This window comes from Euwallacea similis, chromosome 5 (genome assembly GCF_039881205.1).
Source record: "Euwallacea similis isolate ESF13 chromosome 5, ESF131.1, whole genome shotgun sequence".
Lineage (NCBI taxonomy): Eukaryota > Metazoa > Arthropoda > Insecta > Coleoptera > Curculionidae > Euwallacea > Euwallacea similis.
This window is the reverse complement of record NC_089613.1, coordinates 729,616-749,358: the sequence shown is the minus strand read 5'-3', so window position 1 is coordinate 749,358 and position 19,743 is coordinate 729,616. Positions and strand designations below refer to the sequence as shown.

General features: G+C 33.9%; 1 protein-coding gene across 2 annotated transcripts in view; it reads right to left on the bottom strand.

Moving 5' to 3' along the window:
- Positions 1 to 19,743, bottom strand: part of LOC136409200 (uncharacterized) — a 69,771-nt gene that overhangs the window by 28,630 nt on the left and 21,398 nt on the right. For both annotated transcript variants that reach the window (XM_066390563.1, XM_066390564.1), the window contains 2 exons: positions 12,453 to 12,515; positions 7,923 to 7,952 (listed from right to left, as the gene is read on the bottom strand). In XM_066390563.1, the coding sequence (XP_066246660.1) occupies positions 7,923 to 7,952; positions 12,453 to 12,515 (93 nt within the window). The remainder of the gene's footprint in view (positions 1 to 7,922; positions 7,953 to 12,452; positions 12,516 to 19,743) is intronic.

Sequence of the window (19,743 nt, the reverse complement as noted above, 5' to 3'; positions counted from 1 at the left end):
AAGTTTTAGAGAATTTTATGAGAAACTTATATCTGGTTTAAAAATCACTATAGATTTTACCGTTTTTCAAGAAAAAAGAAAAAGGTGAAACGCTACATTTTTAACCCGAAACTGATTTTGAAGCTAAAAGTCAATTAGGCCATTTTCTTAAGTAGAATTTAATGACGTGTCAAAAATAATTCTATCGGCATTTGTTTCTGAGTCCAGCGTGGTATTTATGGACGGTATCTTGAATTTTTGCATTTTTGGGAAAGGGTTTAAAAAACCTCGTCTCCGGTGTACTTGTTGACGCCATAATCGCGCTTTTAAGGGGTGAACTGGAGCTTTTTCAATTGTTATTATACAGGGTGTTCATTAAGTATTTTCACAAATTTTAAAGACTGAATCTTTGATTAATTTTAAGATAAAAAGTTCGTATGAACATGAGTCCGTATCCGCTTGGTTCTTGAGATACACAGCTTCAAAAAAATGTTGTTTGGTGTTTTGATTATATTTTTGTTCAAGAACATGTCAATTTGACAAAATTCTGAGTAGTGGGAGTATTGATGATGAAAAACTTAAATATTTACTTAGTTTTTTGTTTAATATTAGAGGACGCCACATACAGTGTTGTGCCTAGATTTAAATAACCATAACTCTTAATGTTTGTCGATGAAAGCAGAGATTTGGGAAAAAAAATGAATTTAAATATAAACCTGCGTTGGAAGTTTGAAAGTTGAATCACTGAGAGTTTTTGAAAAATAAGCTTAAAATGTGTGTTTTGTTGATTGTATCATGATGTAACAAACTTAGATCACTTACAAGACTAAGACTAGACTACTTTTGCAAATAATAACATTTACAATAATTGTTGAAAATGACTGCCGCCTGCTGCAATTCATCCATTGTCCAAAATAAACAAGATTTAAGAAACAGGATATTTGAATCGTGTGCCATTATTAATCAGACATCAGGTATATTCGAAAGAGTTTATCAGTCAATGTTAAGGCAAATTGATACGTGCATTGCAGTAGGTGGCAGTTATTTTCAGCAAGTATTGTAAATATTATTAATTTATTTGCAAAAGTAGTCTAATCTTAATCTTGTAAGTGATCTAAGTTTGTCACATCATAATACAATCAATAAAAGACACATTTTAAGCTTATTTTGCAAAAGCTCTCAGTGATTCAACTTACAAACTTTCAACGAAGTTTAAATCCATTTTTTTCCACAATCTCTGCTTTCCACGACAAATATTAAGAGTTATGGTTATTTAAATCCAGGTACAATGCTGAATATGGCGTCCTCTAACATTAAACAAAAAACTAAATAAATACATATTTGAGTTTTTCATCACCGATACTTCCAGTGTCTAGAATTTCGTCAAATCGACATGTTTTTGAACAAAAATATAATCAAAATACCAAACATTTTCTTTTTGTTGAAGCCTTGCATCTCAAGAATCGAGCCGATGTGGACCCATGTTCATACGAACTTTTCAAAGATTCGCTCTTTAAACTTTGTGCCAGTACTTAATAAACACCCTGTACTAGCCTTTAACCGGTTGTGCCTTCCGTCACGCTAAACAAACTATAATTACTACTGTACATATCAAAGTTAATTTGCAAGTGAAATGTAAGACAGAGGACATGGCAGAATTCTATTTCAAATTAAATAGAAACGCAGATGCAGCAGCCGCGGCGACTACGCAGCGTAGAAAATAACGGAATAAGTCATTTAATTAATTAATTGCTCTTAATTGTAAATGATTTTCGATTAATAGTTCCTTCAGCTTCTCTAAAAAAATCGACACACGAAAGTCAGTTTAGTCTTTCGTGCGGCTCATTCAGTTAGGGAAACTGCTGTGCATGTGACGCGGTTACTGCAGTTGCGTTTCTGTTCAATTTAGAATAGATTTCTATCACGTTCGCTTTCTTGCATTTCACCAGTAAATCAACTTTCGCTGCATTACGTAACGTAATAGGAGTAATTCGTAATGTAATTTGGTAAATAATTGGCGATTCGTGAACAATCCATAACTCCTCGAGTTCCTCAAACGGGATCGACCACATGAAAATCGACTTAAGTCTTTCGCGCAATTAACTCCGTTGGGGAAACTGTTGCGCGCATGACGGCGACTACCGCAGTTGTGTTTCTGTTCAATTTGAAATAGATTTCTATCACGTTCACTGTCTTGCATTTCCCTTGCAAATCAACTTTGATTACGTTACGCAATTACGTAATATCCTCGTAATGTAATTGCGTAAATAATCGACTATTTGCAAAAATGTTGTGTCTATGACAGAGACAAGTTAATAAAGCGGCGTTCCACTTTTTCAATTTTTCTGGAGAACAATAAAACATGCATTCGGTTTCGAATCCGGCATGAGTTTCGCATAAACTCCTTTAAAATTTACCCCCTTCGGCCGACCCCGCCTCTCTGATGGCTGGCCAAGATCCCCCCCCCCCCCCCTTCCGGCGCAAGTGTGGACGTGGTTCGGGGCGCGGTGCATAATTTATCTAAAATAATGTATTGTGTAACAAATTGAGCGGTATTAATAATACAGACAAGATCTTAGAACATGCGGACGATTTCCAATCGGCACTCAAGACCGAATTAAACCCAGTGTAACGAAGGTTGCACCCAGTCAGAATCCCGTTAGATATAAATAGTCTTCCTTATTTTTAACTTGGTAATTTAAAACTGTACCTATACAGAAGAAAAGGTTTCAATATCATTATATAGTCTTGTGCACTGCACATGACCCTGATATGCCAGCTAACTCATAACACAGAATGTGCATTACGTAACAAGTACAATAACAGTCACATTCACTACATACATATATCGATCCGTATGTTGCCCGATCTTTTGCACTTCAGACTGATCTTATCTGGCACATGCAGAGTTTAATTGGTCGTTAAGTGTGACTCGATCGGATTTAGGCAAAGGTTGCAAGGTGCATCTCTGCCCATGTCCCATATCAGGCACAAAATACACACGACAGCAAAAGCGCAAAAACTTTTTCGGAAAAAAAGCGCTGAATCGCAGGAGAAACCAGACACCAAGTGCCAGTTTATCTTGCTGAACAAGGGGCACGGGCTTGTGCTTTGTTTCTCTTTATTGACGAAAATTATATTTAGATTTCGATTAAATAAACCAGTCACACACATAGGAGTTTACGAATATAAAAAACTATAGATTTTTATTGGAAAATTCTCCAATTTCTTCTAATTAAAACCGAGCAGGTATACACATCAAAACACCATCAACATGGAGAAGAGGTAAACATTAGCATAATGCCTGGCTATTTTCGGGATATCGTTCTGGAAAGTTGTTTTTGGATGATAACAGGATGAGATTCCAATATAGCCGTTGTGTTTGCTTTGAGGGAGATATTTCGCAATTACAAGATAACCCGTTTTTGCTTTTATGCAACGGTTTCAAAGGTGATTAAATTCCCAGACCCAGACGGTTTCAGATCAAATAACCGGCCAAATTTCAGATTCAAAGGTTTTCTAATAGGACTCGGACACTTGACCGTCAGAAACCTTGAACTGTTTATCTTGTCTGAGATTTAAATTGGCTAAAATTGCGTTTAATGAGGTAACAATATGGGGATTTGACTAATGAAGTGTTGAGTGTGAGTACGGAATGAGTGTCGATTTGACATTTCCTCCTTAGTATGTGCTCCGAGAGAAGGGTGAAAATTTAGTGTGGTTTCATCCCCCATTCCCTTAAGCCCTCGAAACTCCCGTTTTAGCTATCAATCTGAGATCCCTTCCAGACGGCCTAAGGTTCATATTAGATTTATGTACCTCGCCAATCTAGATCCAAAAAGGAATAAATAATAATATTAGGTTTCATTTTAGAGCAAACGTCTAGACTCGTTAAGGGTATTGATGATCAAATAAATTTTTTTTTTATGTGAAATGGGAGATACGTACACCATATAGAAAAGGTTCGTGAGTCAGTCTTTGAATAGACACTGCCCTTGCAATTAAATATTAAAGTTAGCGTTCCAGCTTATATCAACAACTAGTGCCGTGTTTTATTAAATACCCATTATCCTATGAAAAGCCAATAGTTCAATTTTGAGCTCTTTCTGAAATATTCCTACAGATGATATATTTCAAAATTCCCCTTATGAATTAGCTACGCCAATGAATTTTGTACAGGGCCTTTCATAATGCCCGTAGCATGTCTACAATGCAGGGGGAGGATCTGTAGATGATTTTAAGAAAAAAAGTTCATATGAATGTGTACGTGTTCACTAGCCGTCTGAAATACAGGGCGATAAAAAAAAGTCCTATAGTCTATTTCAAAATGTTTGGCAGCACAGAATAGCAATAAACACGATTTTATGTTATTAGGGTGAGCGATCAATATTTGAAAATACAACGGACAGTTTTCATTTTAAACGGGTAATTCTCGCAATTTAAGGTCCTATTCATCCTGGATCGTCAAGAAACACAATAAGTTGTAAAATTTCAACAATGATAGTGTAGGTGAAACCTAGTACCAGTAGCGAAATTTAAAGAAGGGAAGAGTTTGAAATTTAATAAAAAAACTTCTTTTTATAAGCTTTACATAATGTTTATATAAACATAAATATGGAAAAATTTGGGACGACTATGGTTTATTGGGATTTTAGGACTCTCGTCTCTTAGTTGTGCTGTCAAACATTTTGAAATAAACTATAGTAGGTCCATCTCGGGAACACATATTTTTATGAAACTTGGGGAACGTAACATCGGGGTAGAGACACATCTTTTAAAGGGAAAAAAGTTTTTAATTTCATCTGTGACATCCCCAGTGATATCACCCCGAATATTTTGAACGAAAAATATGATACGACACTAGTTAAAAAAAAAGAAAAATAATTTTCTGAATCCTTCATGTTTCTGCGAAAAAAGATCTTTTGAACTTTTACCTTAAGACATGTGTCTCTATATTTACTTTATGTTCCTCAATTTTCATGAAAGTTTCTAAGACCGAAACGGAAGCAACTAAAAAAATTTTTTAAATTATCACCCTGTACTTCAGATAGGAAGTAAAAATGGACCTTTCTTCATATGAACTTTTTCCCTTAAAATCTTTCAGAAATTTACCTCCCCCCTGCATTTTTGACTATTGTGAAACACTCTGTATATTTCATACATTCCACATTTCTTTTAAATTGGTAAACTTTTTAGCGTCACACAATAAAGATCAAGATCGTCTCAGAAAGACAAGTTCTGTAGTAATTTGTGCAAAAACGATCTTAAAAATTTTAGAAATAATTTTTTTTAAAACCCATGTTCTTGTTTAAAGCAACTGCCAATGAACTCAGGAGATTTAAAGCAACATATATCCCCCTTCAAGTAGTAAATTGCTAAACTATAACAAATTCTAGAAGAGGTATTCCAACTTATAAATGTTTCGAAAGATTTGAAATATTCCTACATGGCTCGAGGAAGTTGCTGTTACGAACTCTCTATATTTCATACATTTGATATCTCTCCTCTAATCGGTAAATGTTTCAAAGTCACGTAATAAGTATCAGGGGTGTACCAGAAGAAGTTTTGCAATAATTCTAGCAGAAATTAGTGTATAAAGTTTAAAAGTTTAATATGACATAATAATTATTAATGTGTGTTTAAAGCTTTGAAACGTTAGAGAATCATGCATACATATGTATACATACAGGGCGTTCGATTTATCATGCACATGCGATTTTCTCGAAAACCAAGAATTTAATACAAATATTTTTCAAATAAAGTTTGTTTGAGGTAAAGGAGCACTTCTTTTGACATAATATTTTTTGCAAAAATATTGTTATTTAGAAAGTTTTTTCAAAGTCATCCACATTTTTTCTAATGGAAACACTATATTTTTTTGGCAAAAATGGATACACCACTAATAATTGAAAAACATTTGTTCGAAAAATTTTTCGATTCAAAGCTTTTTTAAGTAGTTTATTCAAAGAAATAATCAAAAATTAAGTAAAGAGTGGAACAACATATAAGTTTTCTAATCCAATAAATGTTCAAAATTCTATTAATTCACATTCGCAGGTTTACAAATTGCCTTACAAATTTTTTTGAACAAATTGTTTCAATAAAAAATAAGCGATAATATAAAATTTGATTGATAAGGGTTAGTAAATAAAATATTCAAATCATTGTAGCAGATGAGGGGTGTGGAAATGTTTAGGACATCGGTTCTATTAACTGGCCGGCAAGATTGCCAGAAATTTTTTTATGGGGATATTTGAAGAATAAAGTTTACAAGCATATTCCAACAACCCCAGAAAATATGAAACAGCGGATTAGGCAAGCTACTAGGGAAATTAGAACTCAAACATTATTATTATGTGTTCATGAATCGTTTAAAAAACGTATTATAAAGTGTATTGAAGTTGGTGAAAGAAATTTTGAACATTTATTGGATTAGAAAATGTTTATGCTTTACTTAATTTTTGATTATTTTTTTGAATAAACTACTTAAAAAAGCTTTGAATCGAAACATTTTTGAAACAAATGTTTTTCAGTTTTTAATGATGTATCCACGTTTGTCAAAACAATATAGCGTTTCCATTAGAAAAAATGTGAATGACCTTAAAAAGACCTCCTAAATAACAATTTTTTGGAAAAAAAATTATGTCAAAAGAAGCACTCCTTTATCCCAAACAAACTTTATTTGAAACATTTTTGTATTAAATACTTGATTTTCGAGAAAATCGCAAGTGCATGATAAATCGAATACCCTGTATATCTAAATAAACCACATCACACATGGCGTCGCTATCAAAAAGTAAACTACGCGAAACTCTAAAGTTTAACTAAAACTTCCCATCAACTAACATTCTATTTCGGTTCCTCAGACCCATAATTTGATAATCAAAATCAATACTTTAAGCTGAATCATTATAGATTCATGGGAGTTATTGCCACTATTTCAAGGGAGTCCATTCAATGCAAGAAAATTAATTATTCCTCGCTAATATAATATTTTAGCAAATTTTACGCAATAATAATAAAATTACCTCTGGTGTGGGACGAAAAATCGAACAAACTCCGAATATAAACCGAAAGTATATATATAACTAATAACCCTCACTAGAGCCTTGAACTTACTATTCAGGCTAGAATATTGCGCCTGTGGTCAGCAGGAGGTCACAAAACCTCCCTTCTCCCACGTTATGTTTGACCTTTATACATTTTTAACATGGAAATTATAGGAAAGTCGATAATTTGCCAGATCTGGAAAACATTAACGTTTTCCGGATGTTTCGCTGAGTTAGTAAAAAATATATTAGCTGAGTCAGTTAATGCATACGTAAATCTTAATTTTCTCTTGAACCAAAGTAACAACAAATTCAAGGAATTTGCAAATTAACTGTTTTATGGGCGTGTTCTGCTTATTTTTCTAAGGGAAATTAACCGTTGCAGAGTGCGTGTTTATTTGCCAAACTGATAACGATGTTTATTTCAACAAATCAATATATTGGCGAAAAGTTTTTAAAAAAGTTAAAAATAGCCAGGTTTAAGTACAGCACTGCATTGCTACAATGGCGCCGACGGTACCACCTACCAAAGGCCGTTGCCCATGGAATTCTGGTTTCTTTTTTGCTTGTGTTTTTGTCGTGTCGAATTGCAGTTCAATCTAGTTAAGTGGACAGTTCTTGATTGGAAGTATCCACAGATTATTTTTGAATTTCCATTATCGCATGCAAAAAACTTGTACATGGGTGAGGTCAGTGTGTATCTAGGAGAGTCACGAATGAAAAAAGCGATTTTCCATCCATTCCCTTCAGTTTCATTTCAAATCCCATGTAGTTAAACGCAATAACTCCAAAAATAGCGAGAACCTTCAAGAGTTTTGAAATGGGAGAAACCCGCCTAATCAGCTTCCCAATTGTAGTTTTTCTAGTCTAAAATAACTCTGAGAGGGTACTTACCAAGATGCGATAAATCTGACACGTCTGAATCTGAAAAATACAATAAAACATGCATTAGCTGCGTGTTTTCATTTCAAAAAATCATCAATTTCTGCTCAAAACATTTGTCTAGCTTGAATTTTGAATTATTTTTAAACTCATTTGAGACGTTTGACGAATCCATAAAACCACTCGTAAAAAGTTGCAATTAAACCCTGGAAAAATTCCGAAAACCTCCATGTGCCAATTCGATTTCGTTTTCCAGCGTGTCTAGCCAAATTTGCAGACCGGAATTTTTGGCAAAAGATTTTAAAACGCATTATTAAATCATAACAGACGTGAAATGGAAATACCACAAGGTTTGTCACGGCTGGATTTGTCACTAATTTGGTAGAAAAAATATGAGGAGGAAAACGACCAAAAATACTCCAAAATCTGACGGCAAACGGGTGCATCTGGAAACGAACATTTTAAACCTTCTTCTGTTCCACTCTCTTGGAATATTCTTTGTTGTCAAATTTCTGACTAAAAACATAATCGTGGCGCCTTTTTTAAGCGCCATTATTCGTATTTTCTCACACCTGCCTGGAACAGGATTATTTTTAAACCCACCTTGTAATGTTAGATTGTTATAGTTATTACGCCTGACTCACTTTGGTGGACAATGTCCAGCGCTGGTTTTAACTCGGAGACGTAGAAATTTATTTCAATTTGTTATCCAACCTTAGACACACAAACAAAAACAATTTCATTAAAATTCCAAAAAAGCAAGCACAAACAAATTATTAGTTTCCAGAAACATTATGGGATAAATACCAGCGTATTTTCCGTTTTTTGGCAGGTTGTTTGGGTGTTTGGACCAGCGAAAGTGTCACATGACCGTGGACATGATCATTTCCCTGAAAAACCATTACGTCAAGGAACACTTTGCAGCCATGACGATAGAACTTTAGGCTACGTTTTTGGCCACGCCACAATTTAACATTAGAACGATTATTTCGAGAATTCATTGTGTAATTAGTCGAGATGTGTGGTCGATTGTTGAAATTTAAATATTCTTTTAATAACCTCAAATAAGAACATATACAGGGTGTCACTTAAAAGACTGTACAACGCTTAATCCAAAATTCCTTAACCAAAAATAAGGCGTTTTAGGAGAATTTAACTATATTCAATGTTGCTTCGTATTACCACTACAAGGAGCCCAAGTTTTTAAATTAATATCGTTTTTTCGAAATAATTGCTACACGCTTTTATCGATTTTCACTAATTTTGGATGTAAGAGTTACTACGTAAATTGGCGTGTTTTGACATGGGCGACATTTCTTTACAATGCGTAGGAATATTAAAAATAGCGCATAATTCGTAAATAAAAGTTTGTATTCTCGTTACCCCCTGAACGAATGACTTTAGATTTTTCTCTGCCGCTAGCCAACTTTATTTTGAAACTTTTTGTCTCTTGTAAAATTTTCAGTTTCTCTACAAAAAAATTATTCATGATACCTGGCAAGTCATCATAGTTCCTTAGCGGGATCGAAAACGTGAAAAAGGTTTTAATTCCAAATAACTACCAACTTAGTCTGATTTTTATAACAAATGTTCAAAATGTTGATCGTTTTCCTGATACATAAATAAATAAACATCTTTATTTTGAGTATCTTGTTAAGCTTTTTTAACGTTCGTACTAAGCGTAACAAAAATACAAGTTTGTATTCGCGAACTACGCGCCATTTTTAACATTTCCGTGCATTAAAAAAAGATGCCGCTTATGCCAAAATATGCTATTTTATGTAGTAAATCTTAATTCCAAAGTTAATCAAAAGCGACAAAAACGTTTAACAATTATTTTGAAAAAACGATATTGATTTGAGAACTTTGACGCCCTGTAGCGGCAAAATGAAGCAACATTGAATATAGGTAAGTTTGTTTAATATGCCTTATTTTTGGTTAAGAAATTTTGGGTCAATCGTTGTACAGTCATGTCAGAGACATCCTGTATATTTAGAGCAAGAATTTATGATCTACACCAATGGAGCTTTGCTATACGACTCTAAAATTAGTTCTGAAAATCTTCAAATTGCACCAAAAACAGCAAAGCTGTGCAGAATGCCTGCACCACACAACTCAGTCGCGGATCTAGAAATAGCAAATTATTTCGAAATTTGTTCACAACAAAAACTTATAACCTACGCCAATGAAACTTTGCTAGTTGATTCTGTGTAATCAGTTTAGAAAATCTAATTGGCACCAGACAAAAAAATAAAACAGGGGCGTACATAAACGTGCACCTCTCCCAAGTTTGTGACGCTCTACCTCTACTTTTTTTGTATAGAACGGCTCCCTGTACATTAATAGAATTTTTTTAATCTACTGTTCATTAGAACGAAATCACCACCTCTATTTCTCACAGATCTTAAGTAATTTGGGGTTCAAAGATGAAACGTTTGCAACGGCTTTTAAATGACGTTTCGAACTAACTTTTCTTTATATTCTGGAAACTAATCTCTTCTCATAGGACACCCAGTGTATTATTGAACTTTCTAACCGGCCAATCAAACACAATATTTTCTCAATACGCTTTCAATCATTTTAATCACGCGAATCAGATTTTCCTGTCTACTATTCCCCGATTAGAAATGGTTATTTTCTATCAGCTGCCACTAAGGCTTAGACCCAGCCAAACGAATCCAATTTCCACACTATAAAAAGGAGCATAAGATAAACTTTTCATATTATAATATTTCTTTAATGTTGCAACCGAAATTTCTTGATCTGACCTAATGTCATTTCCCAACAACTTCTATAGATCCCTGGCATATGACGTCCCATGAATCATCATTTGTTGGCTCGAAAATTGATATTCCACACACATTTCATGAAATAATATTACAAGTTAATCTATCAATCAAACAGATGTTCCTAGCAAATGAAATCGATATATTATCATAGTGTTCGATTGTGGATTGATTTGTTTCCATTGAAGCCAAGAAAACCGAGCGAGTTTATCGCATTATCATAAATCTCAGACGCTGTGTAGCCAATCACAGCATGCCCCTTCGGGGCCCTTATATGTAGAGCCTTGCGGTCACTCGCACCTTGTACATAAATATTTACAAACACAGTTGTTAAATTTAACTCAATTCGGTGTATTTTTAAACGCAGAAAAGTAATTTTAAAGCGTCATAAAATTCGGTACAAGGCGAGATGTGTGGCTGAAGGTCCTCTAGATACAACAAAAAACCTAAAACATAAAGGGTAATATAACGGGGAATCTTCCTCATGATAACTAAACGAGGTTTCTGTGTAATTAGGTCATTGTGCAGCGATGGAAGTACTGTTTGGAACGGTGGTACTGATCTGGGTAATATAAATATTGCACATTCATTCGTTACGAAAAACTGTAGTTGCCTGAGGCCGCAAGGCGAGCCATCACAAGGTGAACAAAGAGCTTAGCTTTTGATGATAATTGAATGCTTTTAATTTGCATCCTACACTTTTTTGAGGAAATACGTTATTATGGTAAACTAAGGACGCATTGCATGTGCGGAAAATCAACTACTTTAGAAATTTAGTAGGGAAAAACCATCACCAACACGTGAATAGGACGTGTGCAGGTTTGGGAAGCACGTGGACAAGATCAAAAGTTTAATATGTGTGAACGGATATTTACTTTATATTTATAAATATGTACAAATATTTGCTTTCTGTTTATTTGTATACACTGTATACTGTATATTACTGAAAATTATAGAAAATCCTTCGTGATAGTTTCTCACAACAAAGTTTTGTGACATTACTAGCGCCATCTATCTTGCGCTATAACGAAAAATATCGACCAGATAATAACGTGGCGACCTCTCGCCGGAAGTTTTAACAGTATTAGAACTCGATCGCTGAAACAGCAGCAAGTACTACAGCACTCCAACCATATTAATAGTATGTGGCGTCCTCTCACTGGAGACATGAAAAGTATCCGAAGTCGAACGCTATAGAAGCAATAAGTACCGCCCCGTTTTGTAAGATGGCGGCAATAACTGCGGAATATAGATGGCAGCATCAGTACTACTAGTAGTAGAGATTAGTAATAAATTTATAAGCTGCGTTCAAGCTCGGGACTTTTTAGGACTTCTAAGATGATTTTGGAGAATGTTTGTTACATGCACTTAATAAGATAATTTAATGGTGACAACATGAGCTATGGCATGAAGTGTGGGGTATATTTCTATCTTTAGTAATAATGAAAAAAAAAGCCTCCGAAAATGACACAAATTTTCGAATTTTCTTAAAAAGGAGGGCGGAAATTTTCTTTTTTCCAATTTTCAAACTTAGACTTGGTTGATATCCCTGGAACCAGTGAAGTAACAGCATTACAAAGTAGTCTTATTTAAGCCTATACAACAGGACTGGTATCTTAATTAGTTTCTGAGGTACAGATTCACTTTGACGCCTAAGTTTGGGATTTTGGAAATATCTAAAGTGTCCCAAACTATTCCAATTTTTTAGTGTTAAAAATGGTAAAATTTGTGAAAGTAAAAAATAAGAATTTCTTACCTGTATTATTGGGAAACCCCTCAACTGGCTCGTCATTGTACCCCTCGCCTTCACCGGACATGGCTGAAAAAAGACATAAAAACATAATTGTCAATACCAATAATTAACGCATAATCGAATTCCTTAGAGAATTATTGTAATAAAAGTTGTTTTAAAAGGGCATTACTAACACCTATTAATCTCGATTTGAAGCTGCTATAATCCTGCAAGGTCAGAGTATTGTCTGCTGGATGATGAAGTTTCATTTAATTAAAATAATAACAATGAAAGAGAATTTTATTTATAATTCACCTTGAATGGGAAATTACGATTTGAGCAGTAAATAATTGTTTCTGTATGTGCAAATGTTCTGAATGAATAAAAGAAAGTTCCTGGTGGTGGAGAAAAATGCAAAGGAACTAAAATATAATGGCTTATTTGTTGTCTGGTGTTAAAAAGTAAAAAATATAGATCATTTTATTCGTTATCAGCAAAAATTAGATTGTGAGATATTTTGCACAAACGCAAATTGCACAAAAACAAAAGTAAATGTTAAATTCCTATAAGAAGGCAACCAGGGTTACTACATCAAAAGTCACCAGGTCAAGTTTATCATTATAGTTTTCACAGTCGCAGATAGTGTTATCCGGCAATGAGATTACTCTTTAATCTGCTTTTTAACCCTGAACATTAAAAGAAAAATAGTTCAAGTGCCACTGTGGGTGGTTCTGCCCTTAAAACGACATTAGATCTTTATATATTTTCGAGATATATGCTACAGATTTCATGCACATACCACATGGCCTCACATGGCAAACCTATGAGTGGACCTTGGTAATTAATTTCGCCTCTTTTGACCACTCATGGCAAAGTCACTGCCACCGAACGGAAGTACTGTCAGTCGAATGCTTATTGAAAAATTAAATTATTTTATTGTCTTTGATTTACTGCTAAGGCTGAATAGCTGAAATTTCGGTGCGGTGTACCTTGGCAGGAAAATGGTTTTTTTCAGCCGCAATTGTGTGCAAATTTACTGACTTTTTTACGAACGAAGTTGAGGGCTTAAACCCAATTTCCGGTGACTTAAATTTTGTCGAAAACAGATGCATTTGAATGTTTTTCCAGCAAACGCCGGGTTAATGCAAATCAATCAATCAGTAATCGCGTTTTAAAATTTTATTTGCCTGGAATTTGCATATTGCAGGTACTGCAACTGTATACATAAATCAGAATTTGCATTTACTTATAGGAGACTTACGAGTGTTTATTCGGGTTAAACAATGCAGAAATTGATTTATTGGTGTATGAGAATGTAGCTGTAGTTGATTTTTATCTTCAAAAAACTTGGTAATTTTACTGCGAAAAAACCAAGGGTGTACATGATATCTTCAATAAATTGTTATTTTCACAGGATTTTCTAACTTCAGAATAAATGAAAGTAATTCTGGTTGCGACACTAATTCTTGGGTAAGAATTTAGATATTCACGTTTTCTACTGGGTGTTCCAGAAAGCTTGTGCCAAACATAAGGGGGTTGAAGGAGACATTGTGGAGAACAATGTTTACAAAGAAACCCCTAGTCAAGAATGAGCCATTTTGGCTCCAGGATCATTTTGTTCAAAAACGTAATGTTAGCTCGTTGTCACCGAAATACTTCGATATTTAATCTATTTTTATAAAAGATAACGTACAAAAAAATTAATAAAGGTTCAAAATGACAACCCCTAACTTTATTATTAAATTTGTTCTTTAAATCATGGAATCGCGCAGCCTTTATAAGATATACGGATCTTGCTGCATGAAAAGGGAGGCTGCCATCATTCTTCCCAACAGTGCCTTTTGGGTGACTACAGGACTTTTAGACAGCAACGACTTGATGTAATTCCAGAAGAAAAAATCCAACAGGCTTAAATCGGGATTTCGCGCTTATCACCTGATAGATCCGTAATGTAAAGTAGACCATTTTAAAATTCAAATCTAAAAATTTGTCGCCAAAGGAACGAATGTTATAATTACGATTCAAATGAATTTTCAACGAAAACCAGTTTAGGAATATAACTGATTAATTTGTATCAGGAGCAAAAAAATATTTATTTTGTTTGTTTTTATTCTATTCACTGAACTTGAACATCGAAGCCTTTTGAACAGAAGTAACTCTGGAGCCAGAATGGCTCATTTTTGACTAGGGGTTTTTAAGCAAAAATTGTTCATCGCAATGTCACCTCAAGCATGACACAATCTTTTTGGAACACCCTGTATATTTACAAAAAATGACTACTTGATTACGTAAAAATTATAAGCTTACCAGGCTGGATTACAGTAAATAATCAGAAAATTTCTACATTTTCTAAATACCGAATTTAGAAAATCATTTGCGATTGGAAAATGACTTATGTCGACACTGATTCTTTTGCATGAATATCGGCAAAAAAGTTTAACCAGAGGCATAACTCGAAAACTAGAGCTGTACCAGATCAGATTAATAAATGATCTTAGAAAGCTTTTATGTTTTCAGGAAATAAGATCTAAAAACTATTAGGAAATATAAAAAGCATCCACTCTAACACTGACATTTATATGAGAAAATGGTTAGAAATAGCCGTTAAATCCAGGGAAAGCAGTGGCGTAGCACTTTTCTTTTATATACAGCAAAATTAATTAAAAAGTACAAATTTCACCATTACTATTGATAAACCGTTAATTATTTAGAAATTTTATGTGCATCCCTTTTTCTAAATGTAAAAGGAATCTAACAATATTGATTTGCATCTAAATGAAAGGGGAAGCACAATACTTTTAGCCACTTGGAAAAAATACATTTATTATAAAACAATCAATTTATTTTTAATATGTGAAGAATACTGTGTTTTCATATTAGAACACAATTGTTTTCTGGATCTATTAAACTGTTTAAGAATTATGATTCAGAAATTTTCTTTCCAAATCACGATTCTCTACGCTGTAACTCAAAAGTCAGAGGCGTACTAAAAAGAATTTTTAAAAGAGCTTTCTTACTAATGTTTTTCAACAACTAATTCTAATCTTAAAAACCTTCAGAGACTTGAACGAATGTAATTCTGTTTTAACATCACTCTTTATACTAAATAAAAAATCAGAGGCGTACACAAATGATTTGATTTGGCCTTGGCTTTGTAAAATGGTCTACCATACACACCGTACGTTCTTTCCCCCCATGGAATCAAATTGCCATCATTTACATAAATTTACATCAAATTTGCACCATCAAACCACCATCCTCACACCTGTTCAGGTCCACTAAGTCGCTTGACAACTTTCAAACTTCAATAATGTCTCTTTCGGCCTGCCTGAAGATCCTAATGGAATGGCGAATTAACAACAGACGGATGATTTCCAAATTGTTGCTCAAAATCCCAAAAAGCCTGTTTCCAGACTATAGAATAAACATCAACGCTGCGGTCATCGAGAGCAACAGAAAGACTTTCAATTTCAATAACGATATTTCTTCCGGGGATTTTTCCTCAGAGATAGACGAAACTCCCAAAAAGTGTTGCAGACATTGTTGTTATCTTGAAGAAAAATCAAAGTCTCTGAAGATCAATCTTTCACCGGCGAAACGTGATTTGTGGAAAATGTCCAGCACTCCAAAGCATTATGATACACCGTTTGAGTCTTGGTCTGAGGAGGTCGATAGGGAGCTGCCATTGCCCACAAAAGGCATTCCCACTCCTCCTCCCATGCCTTCAATGCTCTTCTGTGTAACATGTGCGAAGGCAGGTTTGCGAGTGAAAGCTGTTTTTCCATACATTTTTACTTCAGTTTAAGCCTCTTCCAGCATCGAAAGCGTCAGAAATGCACGATATGAAGGAAGTTCTAAAGAGGAGATTTGCAGCCATGCATTCGCCATTGCGTGATGATAGTAGTATTGAGTCTGATAGTGACGTTTGTAGGTATGCACATTATCCAGAAATAACCTGGAATTCTTTTTCAGGGCTCCAAGTGAGGATTATGTAAGGGACTTGACCAATTAAGTTATTTTTGTTTTAAGGGAGGTTTTTCCATATAATAAAGTGTCGTTTCAGAAATACGCTCCTGCATATGTGTAATTCTATCTGCTACGTACTGCAAATACATTCAGCACGACAAATTCATAACATATCGCACCGGACCTTGAATTTAACAATTTCAAATAACACTTCCGTTTAATATGCGAACATAATTTATGCAGTAATTACCTTTAGGCTGTTTAAAAACGCAATTATTGTTGTCTACATAAATTACATTTCTTGGATATGTGTGAATGCTTTTCCATTGAAGGAATTTTTGCGTGATTCCCGATTTTTGACCCTGATGTAGTGTGAATCTTACCTTACAGATACGCACGTATTTTCCAAAAAAAAATCAGCCTTGAGGACATAAAATAAATTTGCTCCTGCTGAGATAATAGAGAGATTAGGTAAAAACAAGTTTACACAGTCTCATAGACAAATACAGCTAAATATTTTACTAAAATAATCCATTAGTGTGCGCTTTTTTTGGAAGAGGGAAGAACGTCAATTGCTTATCTGAGAACTACATTTCCTATTACCAAAATAGTGCATTTTTGAGATATCAAATACAACCAAAAAGTGTGGTTCTTAGACAGTCAAATAAGGACTTTATTACATCGTTATAATACTCAATTAACACACGCTACGCCAATGGTTTTCATGTAAAACTATCGTTTAGGCTTGATATACAGGGTGCTACAAATTCGCGGCAATGCACGGGGATCTTATGAACTATAAGAGGTACAGAATCGGCTATATTGAGGCAGATAAGTAGAAGGTAACACTCATTTTGAATCTGTTTTAAGATTGGAAATATTCCGAACAGTTTCGGAAATATCCGCGAAAAACCGAATGTTTCCAAAATACCGTGTTTCCTAAATTCTTTAAGAACTCTACCTTGTACAAAAGCCGCACTGGATCTTGATGAGAAAATATTTTTTCCTCATGAGCATCATAGTATTTTCTTCGATTTTCGGTCAACATTGATTGCAAAATTGCACCAATATGCGCAGCTCATCTAACTTTTATCAAGGTCACTTATCGTTCATTAAAAAAGATTTTTGTTCTGAAATCTGCTACGGAGACAAATACAAAAAGTGAAACTAGAAAACTGACCTTTTTTCGTTAGTCCGTTTGCGAGTTGATTTAAATTGGCAAGTTGTTGCAGGTTAACAAAAAAGTCAGTGTCGCACTGCACGATTTTGTAACACATTTATTTTAAATTCCGCTTGTCGGCAATTTTTAAGTGAAAATTTTCTATACGGTGTGTTCCATAATAGTACAACATAACAATGTTTAATTTTACCAGAGGCATCCCCATTTATGTGATCTTGAACATTTTAAATGAAAAATGACACGCCACTGGTTTTTGAAAGATAAAAATAATTTTCTGAATGCTCTATATTTCTGCGAAAAAAAAAGTTCTCTTGAATATTTTTCATAATGTAAAGTGTTTTCATGGAAAAAATAAACCGCAACAATCCGTAATTGATATATAACATAATTCATTAGTTTAATACGATAAATAATACAACAGTGATTTTTTAAAGAGTTGGCGTTAATATGCGAAAAAGGGCCGAAACGTGCATTCTTGCAAGTGGAAGATATTTTCAACCATATTTAACGCCATATTTAATTGTTCTTTTATAAGTAACGTAATGCACCTAATTTAGTCTCATAGTTTGAATATTTATTAGTTAGAAAACAATGTTTTTTTATTGTTTTTCCAAGAAAATTGTTAATGTTATGAAAAGTATTAAAAGGTTCAATTTTTCACATAAATATGGAGAATTCAGAAAATTATTTTTGTTTTTTTTTAAATCAGTGACGTATCATATTTGGTCGTTTAAAATATTCGGGGTCATATCGATGAGGAGGCCATTGGTGAAACTAAAAACATTGGTTCCTTCCTTAAAAGATGTATCTCTATCCCAATTTTACGCTCCACAATCGTCATAAAAATATTTAATGATTTAATGTCAGAACGAACTTAGTAAGAAAAAACTTAATTTTTCTATCACCTTGTGTTTCAGACAGGAAGCGAAAACGAATCCATGTTCATAGTATAAACTTTTTCCTTAAAATTATCCACACATTAACCCTCTGAATTTTTGATATGCTATTACAAAACACTTTGTATATGTTCACCAATTCGTCCTTCCATAAACCTCTTCAGATACGACTCTGACATATCAATCACAAAGTGGAAAAAAAGGAAATTTCAGAAATTTCAAATCTAAGAAATCAATAATGTGGCAAGTTCGTAAAACCCAGAATTAGTTCATAAACTCAAATCAGGGTCGTCCGCACAAGTTTCTAACAGGTCTTATTCCGAAAAAAATATAGTGATAAAACGCTGAACGATTCAAAGGAAATTTTCCATATCAGAAACAAAAAATTAAGTCGCGTCTACTGAAAAATTTGTTGCAAAATTTCGAATTTTTCTACGATTTGAGGATCTCCCAATGCATGATTATCTGAGATGAAATTATCGATGCTCTTAGACTTAGAATTCTTCATGTTACTCAAACATCAGGGCCGTACGCAATAAATTTTTGACAATTTTAAGAGGTCAAAGAGTATAATTTCAAGTAATTTAAAGGTATGACTCTGCAAAAGAAAAGTATTAAATAACGAAACCCAATAAAGCGCAACTTACAGAAAAACATAAAGGTTATTGAGAAAAAAGGAGGAATTAGAAACACTTTCTCTCTTTTAAACAAACACAAACTGCACTATAACTATAATAATTATGTAATAACGTATAACAATGATTACAGTCTCTCTTACAGGTAAGAGTCTTATTATCACAGTGATGTGCTCTATTATCTGTTGTTCTGGTACTATTATCACAGTAACTCGCAGAAGAGTCGCATAATAAGTTCCTTATAGTACTAATGCTTGCAAGCAAAAACAATTAATAACAATGTTATTAAATACGCATTGAACGGTGATGATGGCCTTGACACGAGTTTCATGCACCATTATAATGTCTCCATTTTACCTAAGAATTATGTAAAAATGGCTTTACTGGAGCTTTTTATCCATTGTTTCATTTGGTCTATGGAAACTAAATTCAATTACGGTCTCCGTTGAACTAACAGTTAAACGAAATTATTATTTGTGGTTTACTAGATCCAACAACAATCTCAAGGACTAATTACTAAACTTTTACTCTCTAGCATCGTTTAGGTCTTCTTATATCAGTTATTTCCATTTAATATCAAACAACAGATTGGAAGTGCAGTGTGTCGCAATGTGCCTTTTAAAAGACTAGATTTGTTA